Here is a 23,235-nt window from a genome sequence, read left to right as displayed (position 1 = left end):
CGGCTGTGTTCCAAAAAGCTCATTTGTAAGTTAGTTGCTTACAGCTTGGAATAACATGTGTTCTAAATGGTGCTTAGCTCCCCACATCACGGAATCTTACCTAACCCAGTGCTGCATGACGAGCATGCACCCACGTATTTCTGTGGGAACGAAATGCTTTGTGGGGAGAAGTTCACAGTGCTGTAGCTGATTCCTCTACTCCCGAGACTTCTCTGGATAAGAACTGGACATTTAATCCTAACGGGTCTTATTGCCTTTCTGGTCACTCCCATCACCCCAGTGGCCTGTCAGTTTCCCTCTCTGGTCCACAGTGTTCTTTGTGCAAAGGTGTCTCTGATCTCTCAGCCCCGCTGCCCCACCCTCTGCCCACTGCCCTGAGTCATGGTCCATCTGAGGGCACTGCCCATCACCCTCACGCTGGTTGGGATTACAAACACACTGGGCAAACAAAGGCCCGTTTCTCCCATGTCTGAAGAATGGGCCAAAGCCACGAAGGGCTTTGGGTGTCAGGAAGAGTTGGCCTTGAATCCAGGCTCTGGGATGCAACCTGAGGGAGGTTACTAAACACCTCCGAGCCCCATTTCGCTTGTCTTGAACCAGGCTGGTGATATGGAGGTCAGAGCACCGTGCATGGCATCAGGTGCACGCAGCCTCTGGCCCTGGCGCTCAGTGAATGTCAGTACTCCTTTTGCTAAGGGCTCAAGTAAGAGTTCCCTATGTTCTAAAAAAGACTGCTTGAAGCTTGCCCCACGTGTTTCGTTTGAGAGGTCTGAGGGGAATAAAGGACTGGTTAGATCCCGTGAAAGCTGAGATCAGAGGAGACAGACACAAAGAGGAGGTAGGGAAAGCGGGAATGATTCCTTCCTGCTGTGAAGTGGGTGGGAGTCAGCCCCAAAGGTGGGGTGGCGGAAGCCCTGAACGTTGCAACTGGGAGGGAAAGGGGGGACACTCCCTCCCACGGCTTCAGGGTCATTCATGAGCTGTGCTGAGGTGCCTAATTCTTGAATTGAACCCCCCAAAACTGGTCAAAGGAGAGGGTACATGCCTTATATTAAGCAACTTCCAAGTGCAACATAGTTTTGAGGTGATAAAGAAGAGTCTTTTCCTAGTAACACTGATCATTTCCCTTTCTTGATTCAAGTGATTTGCCCAGGCACCTGATGGGTGAGTGTGGATCCATCCCTCCGGAGAGCATCCTTTCTTTTTAAAAGCTCTTCGGCCTGTGTCATGAGACAAAGCAGCCCATTATCTAATGAAAAAGCTCCTACTATTGATTAATTCTTTAACAGCTGCAGCTGCTAAGTGATTGGTCTTTTTTTTAACACTTTAATCTTTTTTTAAAAGATTTTACTTATTTATTTATTTATTTTTAGAGAGGGGAAAGGAGAGAGAAAGAGAGGGAAAGAAATGTCAACGTGTGGTTGTCTCTCCAGAACCCCCTACTGGGGACCTAGCCCACAACCCAGGCATGTGCCCTGCCTGGGAATCAAACCGGCGACCCTTTGGTTCACAAGCCGGCACTCAATCCACAGAGCTACACCAGCCAGGGCTGATTGGTCTTTTTTTATAGAATAATTTACATGTTAGCATCTTTATCAGGATCTAACCACTAGTATATAGTGTCCAGAAAAATTAACACTTTTTAGTGTTAATTAAATGCTTTCTTTTTAGAAAGCATTTTCTGTCACATGCTCCATTGTTATAAACATCCCACTACGGCTAGGCTTCTGCATGCATGGTCAGTTTCATTCATGTCCCCTGGCCCCTCCTCCCACACCCGCAGAGTGTACAAAATGCAAGAATGAGCAAATTTTGCTGTGTTTGAATTGTGTACTATCTTGGACTAATTATTCATGCATAAGGATTTAACTGACAGTGAAACAACGAAAACCTAAACAGTTTCTTTTCCCTAACACGATTAAAGTGTGAGTACCAGCCTAAGGCAGAAATATTGCAAAAAAGTTTTTTGCTAGACGGTTAATTTGCTTTTTCCATGGTAATGACGGTCAGCTTTCCACTGCTGTTCGTTTTGGCATCCGCATTCATGAAAGTATGAAGGGGAATGGGTACTGGATAGTGCAGAGGTTGGGAACCAGAAAAACGGGGAGAGGAGGACAGAGGACGGGGACTCATTTTCAGTCAGAACCTAAAACTTATACTATTAGATACAGGATAGATTTAGAAGTCTTAATTTGAGTTTCAAAACTTCTGAATAAGGGAAAGGTACCAAAGGTTTTTTCCAAGGAACATTTATCTTAAGAGCTATGAGTAAGAAAAGGTGCTACTTGGCTTTAAGGACATTATGCATTAATGAGGAGATAAAAATAGAAACATGTCTAAAAAGTTAATGAAAAATTAGTTTCTCATAACTTCATATATATGTAGACATTAATTTCCAGAGAAATAATGTATATATTTAAATTCTCTAATCCTTATCCGATATCTGGGAGAATCAAACTCGTGAGCATCCCATTCAAAACAAATGCGCAAGCCCTGGCTGGCGTAGCTCAGTGGATTGAGTGCCAGCTGCGAACCAAAGTGTCGCAGGTTCGATTCCCAGTCAGGGTACATGCCTGGGTTGTAGGCCATGACCCCCAGCAACCATACATTGATGTTTCTCTCTCTCTGTCTCCATCTCCCTCCCTTCCCTCTCTGAAAATAAATAAAATTAAAAAAAAAAAACAAATGTGCAGTCACACCCTCTACAGATCTATTTCTGCCTACAGTGCCTTATCCATACAACAGATTCACCTGAGGAAATTTTAAATATCTTAATTGGTGTATCTATTTTATTAAAGATTATATTCATTTATTTTTCAAGAAAAGGGAAGAGGGAAGGAGAAAGAGAGGGAGAGAAACATTGATCAGTTGGTTGCCTCTGGAACATGCCCTGCCCTGGGACCAAACCTCAACCCAGGCATGTGCCCTATAGGGGATGGAACCAGCGACCTTTTGCTTTGTGGAAAGTTGTCCACCCGACTGAGCCACACCAGTCAGGGCAGGTCTTAAGGGTTTATTCAGTGATTCATGAAGCAGGCAGCATCCCATCTAGCAGACAGAAAGGAGCTCTGAGGAGGTGTACAAAATGAAAAACCTTTACTAGCAAAAAGCATATTGGTTGTGGCAAGGTCACCTTCCTAGGGGATGACAAGGATGGATGGGGCAGATGACCACCTCGCTAGTTCTGATCAGGTGATTCCTGATTGACAGGTTTGAGATTCCATTTCTGGGAAAGCGGAAACTGTAATTAGGTTAATTCTTGGTTTGGTGATGTGAGGCTTAGCATAAGTGACTCCATTTTGTTTTTAACAGCCTTCTATTCTAATAGCTTTAAACATTAAACTGTCAAGCTGTCCTGCATCAGTGTCACCACCTGGTAGCAAAGATGGGGAACTCTGATCTAACATGTCTTTACTGCTAACTTTTTTCCTCCACCCTAAAGAGGATTGCAATTTTGTTGATTACAGCCCAATTAACATGTCAGTTAGAAATGCATTTTGCTGCAAGTAATAAAACATCTGACCAACTGTATCTTAACCACATAAAGGCTGATGGGTTTTGGATAATAAGTCTGTAAACAGTAGAGAGCTAAGGAAGAGTCCCATGATGCCATCAGAGATCTGCTGTACCATCCCTAGCGAGTGACCTGTGACCTCGTGGTTCCGTGCTGACTGCTGCCCCTCTGGCAGGAAAAAAGCAGAAAGGATTTTCTCCTTTGGAGGCACTTGGTCTTTCAGTTTGGAAAAGTAAACCCTTTCTTAACAGCTGTCTTCTCAAACATTGGCCCAAACTGTATCCACATGGCCACCCATGGCTGGATACAAGTCTTGAGATCCTACAGCTTTTGTAGCTGAGAAAGGCCAGGGAGAAAGAATTTGAAAATGGTGTTGAGTACACCAACCTGGAGAATCAGCCACAATTAAACACACCTGAGTCATCTTTCTGGCTGATAAGCACTCTGTTTCATCTACCTTTTTTCTTTTATTCCAACCTCTTTATATCTTGGGAAAGTCTGGATATCTTCGTTACATGTGTTTCAAAAAAGAAGTCCAAGCTCAGACTGCAAGGGGTAAGCAAGAGAATCATTCATGATTCACCGTTAGCGGTGGGAAATATTATTTGAAGAAAACTCAGATGGAGGATCAGTGTCATCCGCAGCTTAAACACGGTAAAAGTAGAGCGGTTCCTTTCAGAATGTAATGCAATTCAAACCGTGTTTAGTGAGCACTGACATTTTTCGCCCTAGGTAAGATAAACGCAACACAATCTCCTCAGAGGTACTCATTTTCCTTATCTCATCTTCTCTTCCTATAAGATTGAAAAGTAAGGCTGCTTCTAATTAGCTGGATCATTCCTTTTTATCAGTATTGCTGTGGATTTTATTGTTTATTATTTAAATTAACCTTAAATAAACTTTTGCGGGCTAACTTACAAATTAATCACTAGTTTCATAAATAACCTGGCTTATATGGAGAATTTTCAATTCATTAACCCTAAAAATGTGCATTGGAATATAACTCACACCATGTTGGAAGCTACTGGGGTTTTTTTTTAGGATTGTATTTATTTATTTTTAGAGAGAGGGGAAGGGAGAGAGAGTGTGTCGACCTGTGAACCAAAGGATCACCGGTTCGATTCCCAGTCAGGGCACATGCCTGGGGTGGGGGCCAGGTCCCCAGTAGGGGATGCACAAGAGGCAACCACACATGGATGTTTCTCTCCTTCTCTTTCTCCCTCCCTTCCCCTCTCTCTAAAAATAAATAAAATCTGTAAAAAATGTTTTAAAAATTTACTGTAGGTGTGGTTATTTCTCATACCGACGTCATGTTTTCTGTGTGCATACTGCTTGGCCCGTCACAAACCCCCAGGACACATGGACTGATTTTGTGTGCCTGAATATATTATCTTTTTGTTTTCCCCTATTTTTTTTTTGGAAGCCTGAATCTTTCATCCCTGAGCTTAGTACACATTGAGGCCCATGATAGGTGCTTAGAGAAATATAAGCTGATGAGTTCTTAAATGTACACGTAATTTCCACATAATGAAATGTAGTCATGAAATCGATGAGGGTTTTGGGTTCCGCCTTCCCATCCCTTTCCTCTCCTGGAAAAGTGAGTGTATGAAGGCAGTATTTTTGGTGGCACAATCATGTAGCTTGATTGTGTTAGTAAAAAAGGTGGAGTTCAGAGAATTAATAGCTGGAAATTTTTGTGAAAACCCAGCGAGCACTTTTTCCATAGAGTAATTTGAGTGAAATCCAGATAATAGCCAGTTATTGGAGGAACTCCACGGTAAGCGCTTTTCAAGGGCCAGAAAAGGAGTGTAAATGTAAAGTTGGGGGGACAATACGGAAGTGGTCAGACCCAGGCCGGAGTCTAAAAAGAAAGGCCCCCTGGGGCCCAGTTGGCCATTTAAACAACAGAAGATAGATGGGTGGGAACTGGGGCAACTTGAAAAGCCTCTGTGAGTGCCAAAGGGGCCTCAGCTTTTTCCCATTGTCCTTTGAGATTTTTAACTACTGGCAAATCATCCCACAATTTGAAATACCCTCCTGTGAGCCAAAACCAATCAAACAAACAAAAACAAAAAGCCAGTCTGCGGGCACCATTCTGCTGCCGGTTTGGGACCTCTCGCGCTGTGGTTACCGGAGAAATCATGGAAAGAGATCCAAGTTTGGGGAGAAACATCATTATGTTGAAATCTTTGGAGATAAGGGTGGAGAAATAAGTAAACGGAGAAGGCGAGGCCAAGGTAGGAATGCCGGGATTTCTGGAAATCTGGTTGAGTTGTTCTAAAACTGGAAACTGACAAAGAGGAGGCTGGCGTGAAAGGCCACGAGGAAATTCACAGCTGTGTGCTTTCATCATTCAAGTAGCTTTTCCACAAATTCCCCTGTGAGAAGGGATGATAGATTTAAAATAGGTAGTGTCAACTGTATTACAAAGAAAGTATGCCTTTCCGATGTAAAAAAAAAAAAAAAAAAGGCAACACATTTTTTTAAAAAATTGTGAATTTGGTTATATGAAAAGCTGTCCACAGGTATTTGATCATTTCAAATGTCTCACCTTTATGATAAGGAGTAAAAATTAATTGAGCTGTCTCTGCCCTAGAGAATCTGGAATGTGTGTTCCCTTCTGAAGAGAGAGAGGGGGAGGGGGTGAAGACCGGCTAATTAATGAAGTGTAGAGGAGAGTTGACGGGGACTGGGCCGAGTTTCTAAGTTCATGTAGTTCTGCCCATGGTCGCTTTTTTAAGCGGTGATGAACACAGAAGAGCAGTGTGGGAACTTTCTGAGTCGAAGACGGGAAATCATGTCATTCGTCCCTGTCACGAGCGTGGACTGTGTGACTGTAAGTTTCTTGTCAAGAGGGAGATTAGAAGGCAAGAGCATTGGCTTGATTTGGCGTGGTTATAATTGGAGCTTGAAGAAGACGAGTAAGGCTGCTCAGAGACTGAGGCCCGATGTAGTGACCTTGCTGATGGATAAGGGCGGCTTAAAAGGGTAGAAGAGGTTTTGCGGAGAGCTGATAGAAAGAAGAGAGCCAGACTGAATACGGAGTTTGGGCATAGGGGATGAAGTGAAGGATTTTGCAGCGCATACCTGTGTGGTGGCCCTTCATCTTGCTGTTGTCAGTGCCTCGTCTCACTCCCAAGCTTAGCTGCGCCTGAAACCCCTGTGCCTGGTGCAGGTTCTCAGGTAAACCTCCAGCCTTCGAGGGTGAAGGAGGAGATGGCTAGCTAAGGTGCTTGGCTGTGTGGGGTGCTGGAGAAGGTGTTTAGGGCTCTAAAGACTTGCAACCAGCCCTGGCCAGCTGTCTAGTTGGTCCTAGCGTCCTCCCATGCACCAGAAGGATGTAGGTCCGACCTCCAGGTCAGGGCGCGGTAGGGGAGCCAACAGATGGATGGATTGATTTCTCTCTCTGTGTGTTTCTCTCTCTGTCTCTCCCCCTCTCTCTCCCTCCATCCCTCCTCCTTCTAAAATCCATAAACATATCCTTGGGTGAGGCTTAAAAACTAAAAACAGTCTTGCAACCAGCCCTGGGATATTTTCGGCCACGTTACAGCCTTCAGGGGAACCCGGGGGCCTCTAAGTTCTGCGACTTCTCTGCTCTGTGCATCGGCGTACTTCTTGTCAGGCGCCCTCCTCCCGCCTTCCCCCTCTTGCCCGCACATTAATTTAGGCCTGGGCTTTGTCTGCTCCCCTAAATCAGTTACCACCAGATCATTTTCCGAGCTTCCAAGATGCTGGAAGCTCTGTCTGTTCTCTCCTCTCCACTCCAGCTTTCTCTCTTTTTTTGGAGGGTAGATGTTATTTTTAATTCTTTTGCTGTCATCCTAGTAGAGGCTCGGGAATAAGGAGAGATAAACCAGTCTGTTCCATCTGCCACGTCTAACTAGTAAGTCTCAAGACCTAAGTCCTCAACGTGATGCAATGGGCCTCTCCCTGCCCGCCTCTCAGGGCTAAGCTGGGGCCATTCCTCCCCCTCGCTCTCTGTGATTCCAGCACTGTGGACTTTCTTAGGATTCTTAATGGTCCACGCTCTTTTCTGCTGAAGAGCCTCTTTTGCGTGTGTTCACCTTTATCCTGCTGTGCCCTTCCCACTCCTCACCTGGCCAATTCCCATCACCCTTCAGACCTTGACTTGAACTTCACTGTCTCAGACACCTGCCTGCCTGCTCGCCCCGTGTCTCCATGTGTATATTCTCAGTAGGTATCAAAACGATAGATGGAAGGATTAATGATAGATGGATGTCTTTTAAAATGCTATAAAGCAGTTTTGCCTACTCTTTAAATCATTAGTATTATATATATATATAATTTTTGGGGGGTGGGCAGGTTTTTGAGAATTAGAGCCAAATCCTTTCTGATTTGAAACTTAAGGAAGAGGAACGTGGCGTGGCAATGTCCATGTGAGTCAACTCCGCCTTACCTGGGGAAGCTGTGTGGCCCCAGAAATGGTATTTAAAATACACAGTCCCCCCACCCCACCCCACCCCAAAACTTGCCATTGACTCTTTGTTACAGAAGCTGCTTTCTCAATAAACCTTTTACCAGAGCAAAACCAATTTGAATTTCAAGTCTTTCAGATCACGGAGTTGCTAAGAAGTAGTGAGATCCTGCTGAGGAAGGCCAAGCAACAGGAGGGAGCCAGAAAGGCCTTGCGCAACCCACAGTCGGGGCGTGCTGCCGTCCTTTATTTCACAGCTGAACTTTTCAGTGTTTTATTTTCGGTTTATAACCTGTTCCTCTCTTGCAGAACCGAGTCTTCCATGTTTGTGGCTCACTGATCACTTCATTTCTCTTCTTTTTCTTTTTTTAGAAGGATTCTAATTCTAGAGTCACTGGTAGCAAATACATAATGCCATTTCCCATCTGCAAACAGAACTTGATAGTAATTATAAATTCACAGAGTTGGTTTTTTGCCATTCATACGTGCAGGTATGAATGTGTAATTCTTATTTGTCTCTGATAAATAAGTTTCCCCATCTAACTAAAACTACGTTCATGATGAGATTTTAATGAGTTTAGATTTTAAAAGGCCTCATATATATCTAAAAAATTATAGGTCAAATATAATGTGTTTGTGTACCTCTTCTCTGGCTAATTCCGTTTTTTTTAGGTTATATTTATTTATTTTTAGAGAGCGGGGGGAAGAGAAAGATGGAGAGAAACATTAATGAAAGGGCAAGAGGGAAAGAAAGTGAGCTATACCTCTGGCTAATTTTTTTTCTAAGATTTTAGTTATTTATATTTAGGGAGAAGGGAGGGAATAAGAGAGAGAAGCATCCATGTGTGGTTGCCTCTCGAGCGCCCCCTGCTGGGGACCTGGCCAGCAACCCAGGCATGTGCCCTGCCTGGGAATCGAACCTGTGACCCTTTGGTTTCCGCACTCTGGCACTCAATCCACTGAGCCACACCAGCCAGGGCAACCTCTGACTAATTCTTTAAACAGTGTTCCAGAGCCCTGGCTGGTGTGGCTCAGTGAATTGTGCGCCAGCTTCCGAACCAAAAGGTTACTGGTTCAATTCCCAGGCAGGGCACATGCCTGGGTTGCAGGCTAGGTCCCCAGTAGGGGGCATGTGAGAGGCAACCACACGTGGATGTTTCTTTCCCTCTCTCTCTCTGTCCCTTCCCCTCTCTCTAAAAATGAATAAATAAAATTAAAAGAGTTTTCCAGGAACCTCTCCTGTTCTTAAGGAGTTCTTGAAGAGTTCACAATAATTCTACATTTTACTCTAAAACTTCTGAAGGGACATCTTGGTTTAATTTGCTTTCAAGCCAGACTTGGTTTAAATTACTCAGTTTATCTCAAGCCTCATTAAGACCCATGGTTCTTCTCTATGCTAGTGAGTTTGAGCTGCTAAGAATAATACTCGCCATGTGGAGAGTCCATTAGAACACCATAGGAAGAGTGAGGCTGGGGAATTAGAGATGTATTATTATATTTCAAAATCTGCCACTTTCCTGTAATAGAAGGGGTGTGGAGCGAGACTGCCTTGTTTTGGCTTATTTGGAAAAGTTGGAAAATTATTAAAATAGACATGCAGTAGTAGTTTAATGCACATTGAATGCCAAGCACTGAAAGTTGGAACTGTATCAAAACAATATCATACTTCCTCTACGTTTTATTTTTGACTCATGATCACCTGCGTGATTTGGATCACATTTCTTCTGCGTAATGGCGTTGGTAGGAAGAAACAAAGACCACACCACTAATTTATCTGTTGGAATAATCTTTAGCCATCCAGCTCTTTCCACTCATTAAGTTTATGAGTTCATTATCGTTCTTTTTACCTAATATATAAACATGGTGAAACTCGGGGCCTTTCCAAGTAGTCTCCACAAGCCATTGGAAAGCTGGGCTGAAATATCCTTTGCTTTAAAATCTAGACCTCAGTGTAGTCATAGATAGCAGTATTTTTGAAGTGTGATTTACAGGCAAAAGCCAGCTGTAAAATTGGAACGAAGGGGCTTAGTGTTTTATTCCTCTAATATTTTCCAAAGTTTCCCAGGAGTTTAAAATGCTGAGGTGTTTTTCACTATTTTTTGCAAGAACATAGCCAACACATGACGGCTTGTGACTTGAAGGTGATGGGGTCTTCTCTTTTTCTGGTGATTTGACACCTTCCCCCAATACCTTCCACAGAATGGAAGGAAAAGTTGAAAAACAGAAAAATTTACCAGAGTCAGGAGAAAGTCATAGGCTAAACAAAGTGGGGGAAACCCTGTTTCGCGTTTCGTGCGTGAAACTAAAAGCCAAATGAACCGTTCCCGCGGCAGCTAGCTCACCAGAGAGGGTAGATCTAGGCTCGGTGTTTGCCCGTGTTCCTGAAATTTCTAGATTTCTCTATTTTTAGGCTAGCACCAGCCCTGGATGAAATACTTCAAGTCATTAAGAGGAGTGTATAGTTCAGCATTTTTATCCTTCTGAAGTATGCTTTCTATCAGCTGCCATGGCAACATTGTGTAACTCCTTTCTTGGATAGTCTCACTCCTCAAGTTCCGGTTGTGAGAGCTAGTGAGCTCATAACAACTTGGATCAGAGTCCTGGGCCGGCAGCTCCCCCGGGCAGGGTGGGAAGTGGAGGGCAGCCTCCCACTTGGGATGGGGATGGGGGTGGGGATGGGGGTGCTTTAGCCTTATTCTGCATGCATAGTTTAGCTACAAGGTCAGCTCCAGCCTCATCCCAGGACAATGTCGCATTGTGCAAAGCTGTACCACATCGTGAGGTTTCTGTGTGCATCCTACACACTTTCACAAGGCAGGGACTTGTCTCTTCCAGCTGCAAGCCAGAGGGAGTGGTGCTAGAGATTCCGAGCAACACATGCAGACTCAAACGACACAGATGGTTAACTCTCTGGAGTGGGGACTCCGTGGCACCAGAGCTCCGCCGTTGCAATTCATTGATGGTTACTGGATAGAAATTTGCATGGCTTCTGGTGCAGTTTGAGGAAAGCTAGGCACATTTCCTGCTGCTTTTTTTCTGATATCCCTGAATTACTGGTTGAGAGCTAGGTGGACTCTGGTGCATAGAAAATTCGTGGCAAAAGGCTTGTTCTCAGTGGTGGGTCAGAGATCTGCTGGAAAGGGTGTCAGGAAAGATTAACTCGGGACAGAATGTGCCACAGTTAGAAGGATTTGGAAGGGAAGAAAGTTTGAACTGCTTCGGGGAAGCTGAGAGCACTGCTAGAGCAGGAATGTTCCAGATGCTTGTCTCTGATAGTATTCCACTGCGAACCACACCCTGAAAGAATCCGATCATCCCTGCCTCTCCCCCTTGGATCCGTGGCTGCTGAAATTTGCCAGTTCTTGATATGAACTGTGAGATTTGGATGGAGCTCCCGTGGCCTCATTTAGGCCATTTGTTCTGAATTCTGTATAGAACCAGGAAAACCGGAAAGGGGGGAGGAATTGGGGGCATGTGAGAGGGATTAGTGTATGAACGAAGGAGCATAGAAGGAAACTAGGCTGACGAGTTAAGAGGCAGTTGAAAAGGAGGATTAGAAAGACAGGGAAAGAGAAGAGAAAGTTTTTGCCAGTATCATCTGCCAAGACGTTTGATTGGCACATAGTTCACGCTGCACACTTCCGTGTAAGTAAATGAATGAAAGGAAATTTGGAGTTGGAGGCCTAGTGCCTGGAATAAGGGGAAAGGGGATTAGAAGTGCAATTCTCTGTCTGTCTGCTGCTTATTTTACAAAGAGCCGAAGGGGCTCATTTATGACAGTGTGTGAAGGAACGCCGCCCTAGCAAGCGCAGCGAAAGTGTGATCGGAGTGATGAAGGGTGTTAACACCATTCTGGGGAGGAGGACAGCGATTGGTTTCTCACGGATTAGTGCCACAAGACAACTCATTCCACGAGTTCGCTGAGACCACCCAAGAAGATGAGCACTCATGCCTGGAGAAGGGAGTCAAAGGAAGACCCGCGATTCTTGAACGAGAAGGAATGATGGATGATCAGAGGGACCCTGGTAAACCAGCTTCTACCCCCCAGAGAACTTCTCACCTGGAAGGTCCAGGGAGAAGTGAATTCACTTCAAGGGGAAGGACTCCGTAGTCTTTCAAGATACTTTTACACACTTTTTAATGTATTGAAGAACTTTTGTTGGTATTCATCCTAAACAAGAGACCCACGAATATATTCCAGGGGGGAGTTTGTGTAAATGACTATAAGTGTCGTTAAATAATCTCCCTAAATGCCCACACAATGGAATGGAGAAAGATACAAAAGACAGGACAGATCTATACAGAAGTTACACTTGAACTTGTTTGCATGGAACAAGAAACGTTATGAAAATGTACAAGTCAAGACTCAGCTGCACTAGAAGGTCCACATGAATCACCTGAGATCTTGTTAAAATGTTCATTCTGCCCTGGCTGGCGTAGCTCAGTGGATTGAGCATGGGCTGCGAACCAAAGCATCGCAGGTTCGATTCCCAGTCAGGGCACATGCCTGGGTGGCAGGCCACAGCCCCAGCAACCGCACATTGATGTTTCTCTCTCTCTTTCTCCCTCCCTTCCCTCTCTAAAAATAAATAAATAAAATCTTTTAAAAAAAGATGCCACTTAAAAAAAAATTTTTTTTAAATACTGGTTCTGATTTATAGATCCAGGTAGGGCCTGAGATTCTGCATTCCTAACAAGCTCCAAAGACACACTGATGCCGTTGGGCCTCTATCACAGTTTGGGTTACAAGCACCCACGAGGTTACAAGGTTCTGGTTGGTGGGTGTTGATAGCCACCCACGGCTGGGCACGGGTAGGGCCTGTCCTCTCATCCACATTGGCTACGAGTTTGTCATGCCAGCAAGTCTCCGAGCAAACTCTGTCACGTGTGAACATGGAGTAGCTCCCGGGCACGGAACGATCTTCAAACCCGTGCCAAAGGCACGGCGGAGTCGGTCAGAGTGCTGCCGCCTTGCCTCGCGATCCATACCTCTAACCACAGGCATCTCACTCAGTGGTTCTCAAAGTGTGTTCCCCGAACAGCAGCATCAGCCATCACCTGGAAACTTGTTAGAGAGGCAGGTGCCAGACCTAAGGAATCAGCAGATCTGGGAGGGGGCCTAGGAGTCTGTAGTTTCAGTCTCCTCCTCCAGGCCACTCTGCTAGAAGATTCAGGTTGGAGAACCACTGCTGTAACAGCAGGATTCTATTAGCCATCTAATTGAATTCCGGCACCCAAGAATCCAGTGAACCACCGCCGGGCACTTCGGACTCCGAGCCAGGGCACCGTTTCTAAAGGGGGGACCTGCTAGCTTGTTTTCACACGCTGTTAACGTGAGGGCAGGACGGGATTCTGAGCCTTTTTGCATGGTCCTCCCATTTCACAAACCAGTAAGATCACCAGTGCAAGCCCATCTAACATTAATTAGGATAATTAATGAAACCCCCGGTGTCACAGAAGCTAAATATAGCCGAAGCACTTACAGTGGCCGCCTCTGGAGTGAGGCCTTTTGATTAATTGCTAGCCAACCACCCCTGGAGTGTGCATTCTTGATTAAGACAACTGACCGCCTCTGCAGTGTCGCTTAAGCTAACACATACATACATCATACTGGATGTATTGTCCGCGTGAAGGGTTTTTCTTCACGCTTTTGAAATCTGCGTTAAGGCATCATGTAAACAATCACATGCACCCATTCTAAGGGACAGTCTCAGTGTGGCCAGATGCATACACTCTTGGCAAAAGATACTGATCCTCCTCGCCTATTCCACTGGGATCTGTAGCCATTCACCTCCACACCGATCAAGATGTGGAGCATTTCAGACACAATCGGGCATGTGCGGGGTGGTACGGGCTTGGACAAGATATGTAACATTTCAGTCACCCCAAAAAACACCCATGTGTCCCTTGTGGTCAGTTACCCACCCCCAACCCACCCCAGGCTACCATCTATCTGCCTTTTATTGCTGTAAGGGAGATCTGCCTATTCTAGAATTTCATGTAAATAGAATCACACAGCGGTCATTCTTTGTGCTTAGCTTCTTTTACCCAGCGTTATATTTTTCCGCTCAGTTCACATTGTTGCATTATTAGTGGTTAGTGCCTTTGTATTTCTGAGTAGCATCCCATTGTATGAGTGTACCGCAGTTTGTTTATTCATTTCTTCTATTGGTTTGTTTCCAGTTTGGGGCCATTATGGGCATTCACGCACACATCTTTTTGTGGACAGGGTTTTTTTTTTGTCTTTTGAGTAAATATCTGGGAGTAGAATAGTTGGGTTATTAGATAGATGTATGTTTGATTTCATAACAAATTGCTAAACTGGTTTTCCAAAGTAGTCATACTGTGTTCCCTTCCCACTAGCCATGTATGAGAGTTCCAGTTGCTCCAAATCCTTGGTAACATTTAGTATTGTCAGCGATTTTTTTTTTTTAATTTTTACCCTGAATATTTTAAAGTAAATTACAGACGCTGTTTTTCTTCCCCTGATTTCAATTCAGGTTTTTATAGATGACCTCTGCAAATGCCATCAAACTAATAATGGTGACCCAAGTGACTTGGATATGCAGTAGATTACCCCCTTTCCTGACCCGCAATTAAAATTTTTTTAAATTTTGTTTTAGAGGGGAAGGGAGGGAGAATGAGAGGAAAACATCAATGTGTCATTGCCTCTCAAGCGCCCCCTACTGGGGACCTGGCCTGCAACCCAGGCATGTGCCCTGACTGGGACTTGAACCAGCGACCCTTTGGTTCCCGGACCAGCACTCAGTGCACTGAACCACACCAGCCAGGGCTCCTCAGCCCCAATTAGAATCAGTTTTGTGGGTGCCACTAGAGTATGGCAGTTAGTTGTGTTTGCCAGTATGTGTTTTTGTTTCTTTTATTCTTTTGTTCATTCATTCTTTCAGTGTGTTATTCAGTCCCCTAGCTGTGTTAGACCTGCCTTTTTAGAGAGCACTGAGATATTAAGTTACTGGGAAATATGACGAAAGTGGGAGACAGGGCTCTTGTTTTCAAGGAGGTTTTTGGAGCTGGGTTCCTGACACAGAAATGCACAGAAACTCTAGAAAAGACATATCACCCAGAGTGTATCATGGCTTACATAGACTTGAGTAAGGGTATCATCTAAATATAGCTCTCTGCCAGGTAAGGTGAGTTGGAGCGTGATAGGCAGGTGACTATAGAAACCACACTGGCAGAAATTGTTGCGTTGTTAATCTGTGCTAAATACCGGAATGATTGCACCTGAGAACCTAAACTAAATATTTATTTTAGTCCCAATTATATTTGAAAATACATCTCACACACACACATATGTTGCATAAGAAAGCCTCCAAATGTTAGCAGTGCATATGGATTCTTTGTTCACCTGATGTTATATTTTCCTGTAATTTCTAAGTTTTCCACAGTGACCATATTTCACTCTCATAATCAGACAAAATTGTTATATTGCCACTTGATTTTTGCTTAGTTCTAATAGCTGTTTCCATAATATGTTCCTTGTTCTCTTTAATCTTGTGCAGCAAAGATTCACTACGATCGAACCAAGATTGCAGTCTGGAAAAAAAAAAGCCTGTCCTTCTTTCTCCTCCTGGGAGCAAGGGTGACATGCATGGCCTGCAGACTGTGCCATGCTAGTCTTTTGTAAAACTTAGGTGTGTTGATTGTCAAAGAGGAAAAAAAGATGTTTTCATTCATCTCCCCACATTGACAGATTTTTATATCCCCAAACTTGGGGCATATGCACGAGGTCTTAGTCCTCGCATATTTTGGTCAGTGTGGCCATGGTTGGCCAATCACAGTGCGTTTTCGTCTGTGCTTTCTGGTGAAATAACCAATCACCTCTGTTTCCCCCCTTTCCCTCCAGCTGACCTGAACAACGTCAGGTTCTCAGCTTACAGGACTGCCATGAAGCTCCGAAGACTGCAGAAGGCTCTTTGCTGTGAGTATTAACCAATCCTTGAAATATTTGCTACTTGTCCTTTGCTGTAAAAAAACAAAAAGTGGGTCAGGGGTGTTTTCACTGGGGAGGAAGAAGTAGCTGTGATTAGTCCATTTGTAACATAGAATTCATTTTGTGAAAGTATCTTCGACCTAATGTCTCCCTAGACTAATTTTCTATTGTATCGAATCATTCCTATCACCATTCCTCAGCGACTGCTATTAAATCACGAAAAGATTGATTGTTTTTATTTCCCAACTAATGGCATTGGCATCTAGAATTATCTTTGTGAAACTTGAATTATCTCCTCCTGTTGCAGTGTGTTTATTATTAGAGGTATGAGTATTTGATTGTATTATCTAAAGCAAAGTACACTTATGCCTGTTGTTTTTTAGCTCGAATGCTAATTAACATTCAGATAAACGTGGTGGTAGAAGGAAAATGACAGGATTGGTTTTCTGCTTTCGGTAAATACTGCACGTCGATGGGAAAAATCCTGAATGGTCATACAGCTCTTCCGTTTCATCAGAAAGTTTATATAACTGTTATCAGCAACGTGCATTACAGTCTAATATTGACTGCTCATGGACATCGATGACATGGCCATGAAAGAGACAGGCACAGTCCCTACCCTGACGCAACTTAGTCTAATGAGGGGTAGGCAAGGTGGACATGGGTAAATGTATATATGGTCATTAAGAAATCTATAATCTTAAAAAAAAATACTACCAACCTTTATGAGCACGCCGAGGATAGGTGAGGTGACAATGTCAAAGTCATGCAATTTGTCATGTGATAGTAAAAGAATGGGGTGCTGTGAGATCAGGTAGTTGTTGGGAGGCGGGGGTAGGGGAAGGTGCGGTTCAGAGAAGGTTTGCTAGTAGAGATGATGTCTTAAGCTACATGAGTTCAGAAACGTACATAGAGCTCACTCTCAGAAGAGAGTCCCAATCAGAAGGAAGAGCATGCCCCGGGTCACGGAGCCCAGGGGGCGGATCCAGGAACCGGAAGTACTTCCACGTGGCTAATGCACAGAGTTCCGAGAGGGGCTATGGTGACAGACAGTGCCTGGCAGAGGTAGCACCTGCTTGAGTGTGGTTGGTGGGGTAACAATATGGGTGCCATCATTTACAGTTTGAATTTGAACACTTCACCTAAAATGTCATGTGGTGTGCTTGAGTGTGACAGTGTTATGTTACAGAATGACACGCATGTGATTGTGCAGTAAAAGATTTTGTAGTAAACAGGGGCGTAACTTGTGCCAGACCCTGTATTTGGCTGACGAGAAAAACAGGCAGATTGTGAAAGGCTTTTTAATCAATGAAAGTATTTAGAGGTCACCGGTGAGCCATGTGAGGGAGAGGACGTGATGGGATTTTCATTTACAAAGATCATTTTGGCTGTGAAATAGGGCATGGAATGCGGTGGGGTAGGGGGGCCGGTTACAACTGCCAGGACAGACCTGTTGAGAAGTTTCAGTGATCTAAACCAGGATCATGGTGGCCTGAACTGGCACAGTGGGGCTGCAGCTAAGTGGGGAGAACTCAGAAATACTTACTTTGTGTTGGGTGAGGGGGAATCAAGGAAACACTAGGTGCTTAGCTGGGGCGAATGGTAGATACTCCCAACTGAGTTAGACACAGCACTTTGGCAATCAGGAGAAATAGGCAAGCTATACTTCGGAATTATTAGCATATAGGTGCTCAGGTAGCATGTGGAGTAAGAAGAAAGAGTATGTAGGACAGAGGGGCTACCAAGGAATGACCAGACGGGGTGAAGGCAAATACGAAGAGGTTAAGGAGTGCTAACCACTTGGGAGGTCGGCACGAAGTCACCCAGCGAAAGTGTCTGTATGGGGTGTGTTAACTCAGGTGAGACTTTAGAGGCACTGTGGAGGTAGTGAAGTGGGCTTAAAAGTAAATCCAGCCCTGGCTGGTGTAGCTCAGTAGATTGAGCTCAGGCTGTGAACCAAAGGGTTGCTGGTTCGATTCCCAGTCAGGGCACATTCCTGTGTTGTAGACCAGGTCCCCAGCAGAGGATGTGTGAGAGGCAACCACACATGGATGTTTCTCTCCCTCTCTTTCTCCTTCCCTTCCCCTCTCTCGGAAAAATTAAGAAATAAAATATTTTTTTCAGAAACGTAAATCCAAAAGTGGGGATGTAAAGACGTTTGGTATGGACAATTCTTAGAGAAATTTAGTTGTGAAGGGGAGGGCAGAGGGCTGGTAGTTAGTTCACAGGGGCTGAAGAGTGAATAAGAGACACTTGGGTGTTTCAATGAGTATGAGAAGAGGGGACAAGATTGAAATGATTGACTCAAGAGAAACTGAGAAACAGTGCGAGTGCTCAGAGGGTAGGGGCAGGTAATCCAGAGTCCAAGGGAGTGACGGGCACCTCATGGGAAGGCAAGGGATAGCTAAGTAGAGGTTTCTGTTTTCTGTGTGACGGCGGAAGAGGCTTCCTATGCTGCAGTTAACCGTGGAAGGCGATGAAGTTGAGATTGGACTTATCTTCGAGGAGAACGAGAGAGGGCTCGTGTGAGGTGCAGCATTATGGACCCCAGAGTCGGCCGAGCGCCCCGAGGTGCTGGGCTGTGGTATTGCTGCAGGCACACTCAGCAGCCGGGAGCCCCGCTGTTCTGCCCTAGGGTAGGCAGAGGACAGCTGGGCAAGAGAAATGAGGATCTGGGCGAAAGGAGTAGCTAGTTAAAGTGGTGTCTGTCGAGTCCGTTTGGGTAGGAGAAGCTGTGAATTCCGATGGAACCTGCTCATTATGAAGTAGAGAGGTCAAGAGCCTGACTGCTCGGGGAGGTGGAGCGAGAGTTAGTGCGGAAGTCATCGGGAGGCCAAGAAGCTGTGGTCGGAGAGGAGCAGCGTAGCTGACCATGATTTCAGAAGTGGAGCCATTCCCGTTGATTAGGTCAGGAGATGAGCATTTGAGTAGGTGGCACAGGTGGACCAGAAGTGAATTTCCATGGAGCTGAAACAGTTAAGGAACTGAGAGGCTAGAGTGATGCCCGAGTCATCCATGCCAGTGTTGAAATCAGCCAGAATTTGGGGCCACGCTGCGGGACAGAGAAGGACTGTGACCCCTGGCTGCCAAGTCTCCAGGGTCTCACCAGGGGTCTGTGGAAGTGAGCAATAAGATGGTCAAGGAGGGTTGCTGGCGTGTGCTTTTTAAAATGGAGATGGAGCCCTGAGTGGTGTGGTTCAGTGGATTGAATGCCAGCCTGCAAACCAGGGGGTCGCCGGTTCAATTCCCAGGCAGGGCATGTGCCTGGGTTGCGGGCCAGGTCCCCAGTAGGGGGGGATTCGAGGGGCAACCACACATTGATATTTCTCTTCTTCTTTTTCTCCCTTCCTTCCCTTCTCTCTAAAAATAAATAAATGAAATCTTTTAAAAACTAAAAATAAATAAAGTGGAGTTGGAGAGGAAACCTCCTAGCAGTGGATTTGTTTGGAGGGAGAAAGTAGGCTTTTCTTCTTCATTTTGGTCTCTCCAATACTTAGCACACAGCCTAGCACGGAGCAGGGCTGGATATGTTTTCATGGAATGGATGCATGACTGAAAGTCAATTTAGGTTTTTATTTCTGTAGCTCATAGTCTGAAGTTATCATTTTTGCAGCTATATAGCTGCCAAGTTTAAGTGGTTTTAAAGGGCTCCCCAGGCCTAGGATTTCCTCAGGGACCTGTTATAACGGAGCTGGAGCTGGAAAGAGGCAGCTTGGGGTGGGGCGGAAACAGAGGGCTGGATGGAGTCTTCTGCCTCTTTTTCTTCTTCTGTCCCTGCCCCATCCCAGAGATACCTGCTTTCCATTGATAATGGGGTCATTAGGAACTGCCCATTGTAAGGGGCTATCAGATGTAGTATATTCCCAAGGGGTCCCTAAAAGTCCAAAAGACATCATCAGTTGGCCCAAGTTACACTATGAAAACAGCCCAGAAATAGACTGGATTGGAAAACCTTACAAAGACTATGCTTTTCCATAAAGTTGCTTTTGACCTTGGATCTAGGCATTATTCAGTTCCCCTGTGAAAAAAAATTCTTGTGCTCACATGGGTGTCTCCTTGTCTCTCATTTCAGTTTATTTTAAAACATCCGATAAACATTGTAGAAACAGGGCTATTTGCTATTATTAAAAAAAATGTTTGACCATTTGAGGTTATAACCTTGTAATAAAGTTAAGCTGTGGATGTAGGATTTTCACATTTAAACATATTTGAAATTCTCAGTATTTCTGTTCAGAGAATGACTTTTCTCAGATTTGAAAAAGACTTCAGTCTAACAACATTAGGAGGGTGTATTTACTTACATTAAGTACTGGATTCACAAGAATGGTAAGGAGAGTTCCACATCAAGTATGAATATAGAATGAGGAGTTGACCAATCCTTTTATGATTGAACACGTGTGTGGTCTCATGACTTAACGAACTACTCAATAGACGATTTCAGAAATCCCTCTTCATTTCATATTTGCTTAGGTTTCTCTTCAGGCCTTCTTTGTCATTTTTGTGCCTGCGAAGCTGTGATAAAGGGCCATTGTCTGTGGGACAGGCAAAGAAAACTTGTTCTGGCTAGCTTTTCCAAGCGAAGGTCACTTCTGCTCACTCTTACTTTAATGAAAATTAACGATGTTATCTGAGTGATTTCCCGATGCCAGTGAAGAGTTTGAATTACAGATGCCTTAGAAAATATGCGGAGCCACTGCCATTAGGTAACTGGGTCTTAACTTTTCCACTTCACAAGGAAGCTCCGGGCTTGCAGAAACCCGAGCAACACGGTTTCACCCGGTGTAGAGCATTTGCCAGTTAAGTTGAGAACATCACCATTGGCCTATAATGTCCCCACTTGGTAATTGGTGTAATGTTGCATGACGCCACACTGCCTTTCAACGCATTTGGGAATGCAAATTCAACGCAGCAGAAAAGCAGAGACAAAGAGCAGATCTTGGTAAGAAGGATTTTATACGGGGGTCTCTATGGCTGATACCCCATGGCAAGTTAGGGAGGAGCTAATCTAAGGGTTTTCTCTCTCCTTCTGTAGTGCCAATAGCACGCTGTAGGTGTGTGGCTTCTAAAATTAAAAAATATAGCCAGCTTCTAAGAGCACAAATAAAACTGCACTTAAGCAGAGCGCGTGCGTTGAGTTTATTAGTGTGTGGTGGGTTGGAGGGAGCCCAAACCATGGGCAAATATACTACAGTTGATAAATGGGGCAAAGACTCTGCAAACGAGAAACAGAGAACAATTTGCCTCTGTTCAGCAACTAAATCACACAGTGGAGAGATTTTAGATAGCCTGGAGCTGCCTGAAAAAAGGTATACCCTCATCACAATAAACCGGGTGAAAAATGCGCTCCCTTCTTGGTAAACGCACCTCACCTTGGAGGGTGCACTGTGGTGGCATTAGACAGGGTTCGGTTGCTGAAGAAGGCTCCCAGGAGCCATGATAACATGGCTTACAAATGTACAGCCTTGCAGGAAATGGCTTCACTAAGAACAGGATGACCCTGGCTGGTGTGGCTCAGTGGATTGAGTGCCCGCCTGTGAACCAAAGGGTTGCCGGTTCGATTCCCAGGCAGGGCACATGCCTTGCTTGTGCGCCAGGTCCCCAGTACGGGGCATGTGAGAGAGACAACTGCACATGGATGTTTCCTCTCCCTCTCTTTCTCCCTCCCTTCCCCTCTCTCTAAAAATAAATAAATAAGTGAAATCTTACAGAAAAATAATAAGACAACAGCATGAAAGTCAGGACATGCATTCACAGCCAGAGACTGCCTCACAGCAAGCGGGCCTGAGAGGCCAGTGTAATTATCCTGTCCCTCCCCCATAAACATCTGCTTTTCCCATGTACTATGTATTATTTGTCACATAGGTTAGAGGCCAGGTCTCTGTTATTTCAGAATTCAAAACACCTTGAGGACGGAACCACACGAATTTTCTCAGCTTATCTGGCTTGCCAAATACTGGTGCCCACAGAGAGGGGTCCTAGGGCAGGACACGTGTCTCTCCCAGGCAAAGCACCGCAGTGCTGTTTAAACTCTGTCCCGTACCCATGAGTTAGTTGCTCCCTAGGGAAGGGATATAGTTGGCCTTCCCTTGTGGTATTGAAGCTGTTAAGGAGCACCTTGTAGGTTCCCTTCTCCAGTCGTCATTCTAGCAGTGTTCCATCCTGAATCTTCCTCCGGGAATTGGATCCCCTCGAAGTGCGTGCTCCCTTTGCCCTAAGAGGTCTTTTCCATCGGTCTGCCTTGTCTCATTCAAACCAAATTCTACCTGGCCAGGTACTGCTTGCCCAGTTCCTAATTCCCCCAAGGTCCCTTTATGCCCAGGGGTCCCATGCTCTTTGGTCCAGCAGACGTGTCGTTGCCACTGTGTTCTAACACCTTTACTACAACTCGGAAATGGATTTGAGATGCAGAAAGGTTGACTCCCCCAGGCTACCGTCACAGGAATAGCAGTCACTCCTGAATGCGCTGTGGTTTGGGCATGCCACAGAACTTTCTCTCTAGCCATCTATGTCAAACGCCTCACTTTTCAATTTCAGAGACGTAGGCCTACCAAATGGAACGTAATTCTTCCTCACTGATCCCCGTGTCCCAATTGTCCCTCCAGCCATTTGTGGCTTTCCTCATATAGGAACGGGGCAAACAGCTGTATTTTTACACATGAGATTAGGACAGGTGAGACATAAACCTTCTAGTGGATACCCAGTAGTACCTTTCTTAAGCCTTCACCATCCCGATTAATGTCCACGCAATGTTTATTCAAATGATTATATATCAGTGTTTTCCACATGTGACTGTGGGTAAATATTTCCTCAGAGTACTTTCCAACATGGGTCTTTAGTAACAGAACCAGGAACGTAAGGGCGTAGGTCCTTTACGATTGCTCTGTGGAGTCACGCTCTCAGTCGGAACTCCCATCTCTTCGTCTACTGTGTTCAATAGGTGGGCCAGCTGTCCCCTCACTTCCTGGCTCTTTAGAAAGGACGTCTGAATCAGAGCTAAAGGAGCATATTGTTCTCTTAGTGGAAGCATCTTTCCCAGCACCAACATTATGTCAGTTTTCTCTTTTAAATACGCATTTGGTGGCTCGCTTCTCTTCGGCAACAGTCTTACCTTTCCTTATCCAAAATTGTAATCCAAACCTCTCCCTCTCCACTCCCCTCCTTCACACACACGAAGTATGTCCCTTGGGTTCGGCCTCTGGTCTAGTATGTGTTTAGCTGGGAACAAGACAGGATGTGCCGGCGCTTCTCCTTCAGTCTCTTCCCGGTGGTAGAGGCTCAGATAGGATCAGTGCAGAAAACCTGGGGCTAACTCTGTCCTGTAGACAGGGAAAC

General features: G+C 45.0%; 1 protein-coding gene across 9 annotated transcripts in view; it reads left to right on the top strand.

Annotated features, from left to right (window-relative positions):
• DMD (dystrophin) overlaps positions 1-23,235 on the top strand; it is a 1,951,120-nt gene that overhangs the window by 1,833,719 nt on the left and 94,166 nt on the right. For all 9 annotated transcript variants that reach the window (XM_036016633.1, XM_036016635.1, XM_036016634.1 and 6 more), the window contains one exon: positions 15,817-15,891. In XM_036016633.1, the coding sequence (XP_035872526.1) occupies positions 15,817-15,891 (75 nt within the window). The remainder of the gene's footprint in view (positions 1-15,816; positions 15,892-23,235) is intronic.

Source organism: Phyllostomus discolor, chromosome X, assembly GCF_004126475.2.
Source record: "Phyllostomus discolor isolate MPI-MPIP mPhyDis1 chromosome X, mPhyDis1.pri.v3, whole genome shotgun sequence".
NCBI lineage: Eukaryota > Metazoa > Chordata > Mammalia > Chiroptera > Phyllostomidae > Phyllostomus > Phyllostomus discolor.
The sequence above is the reverse complement of the archived record's forward strand: the minus strand, read 5'-3'. Positions and strand labels throughout refer to the sequence as shown.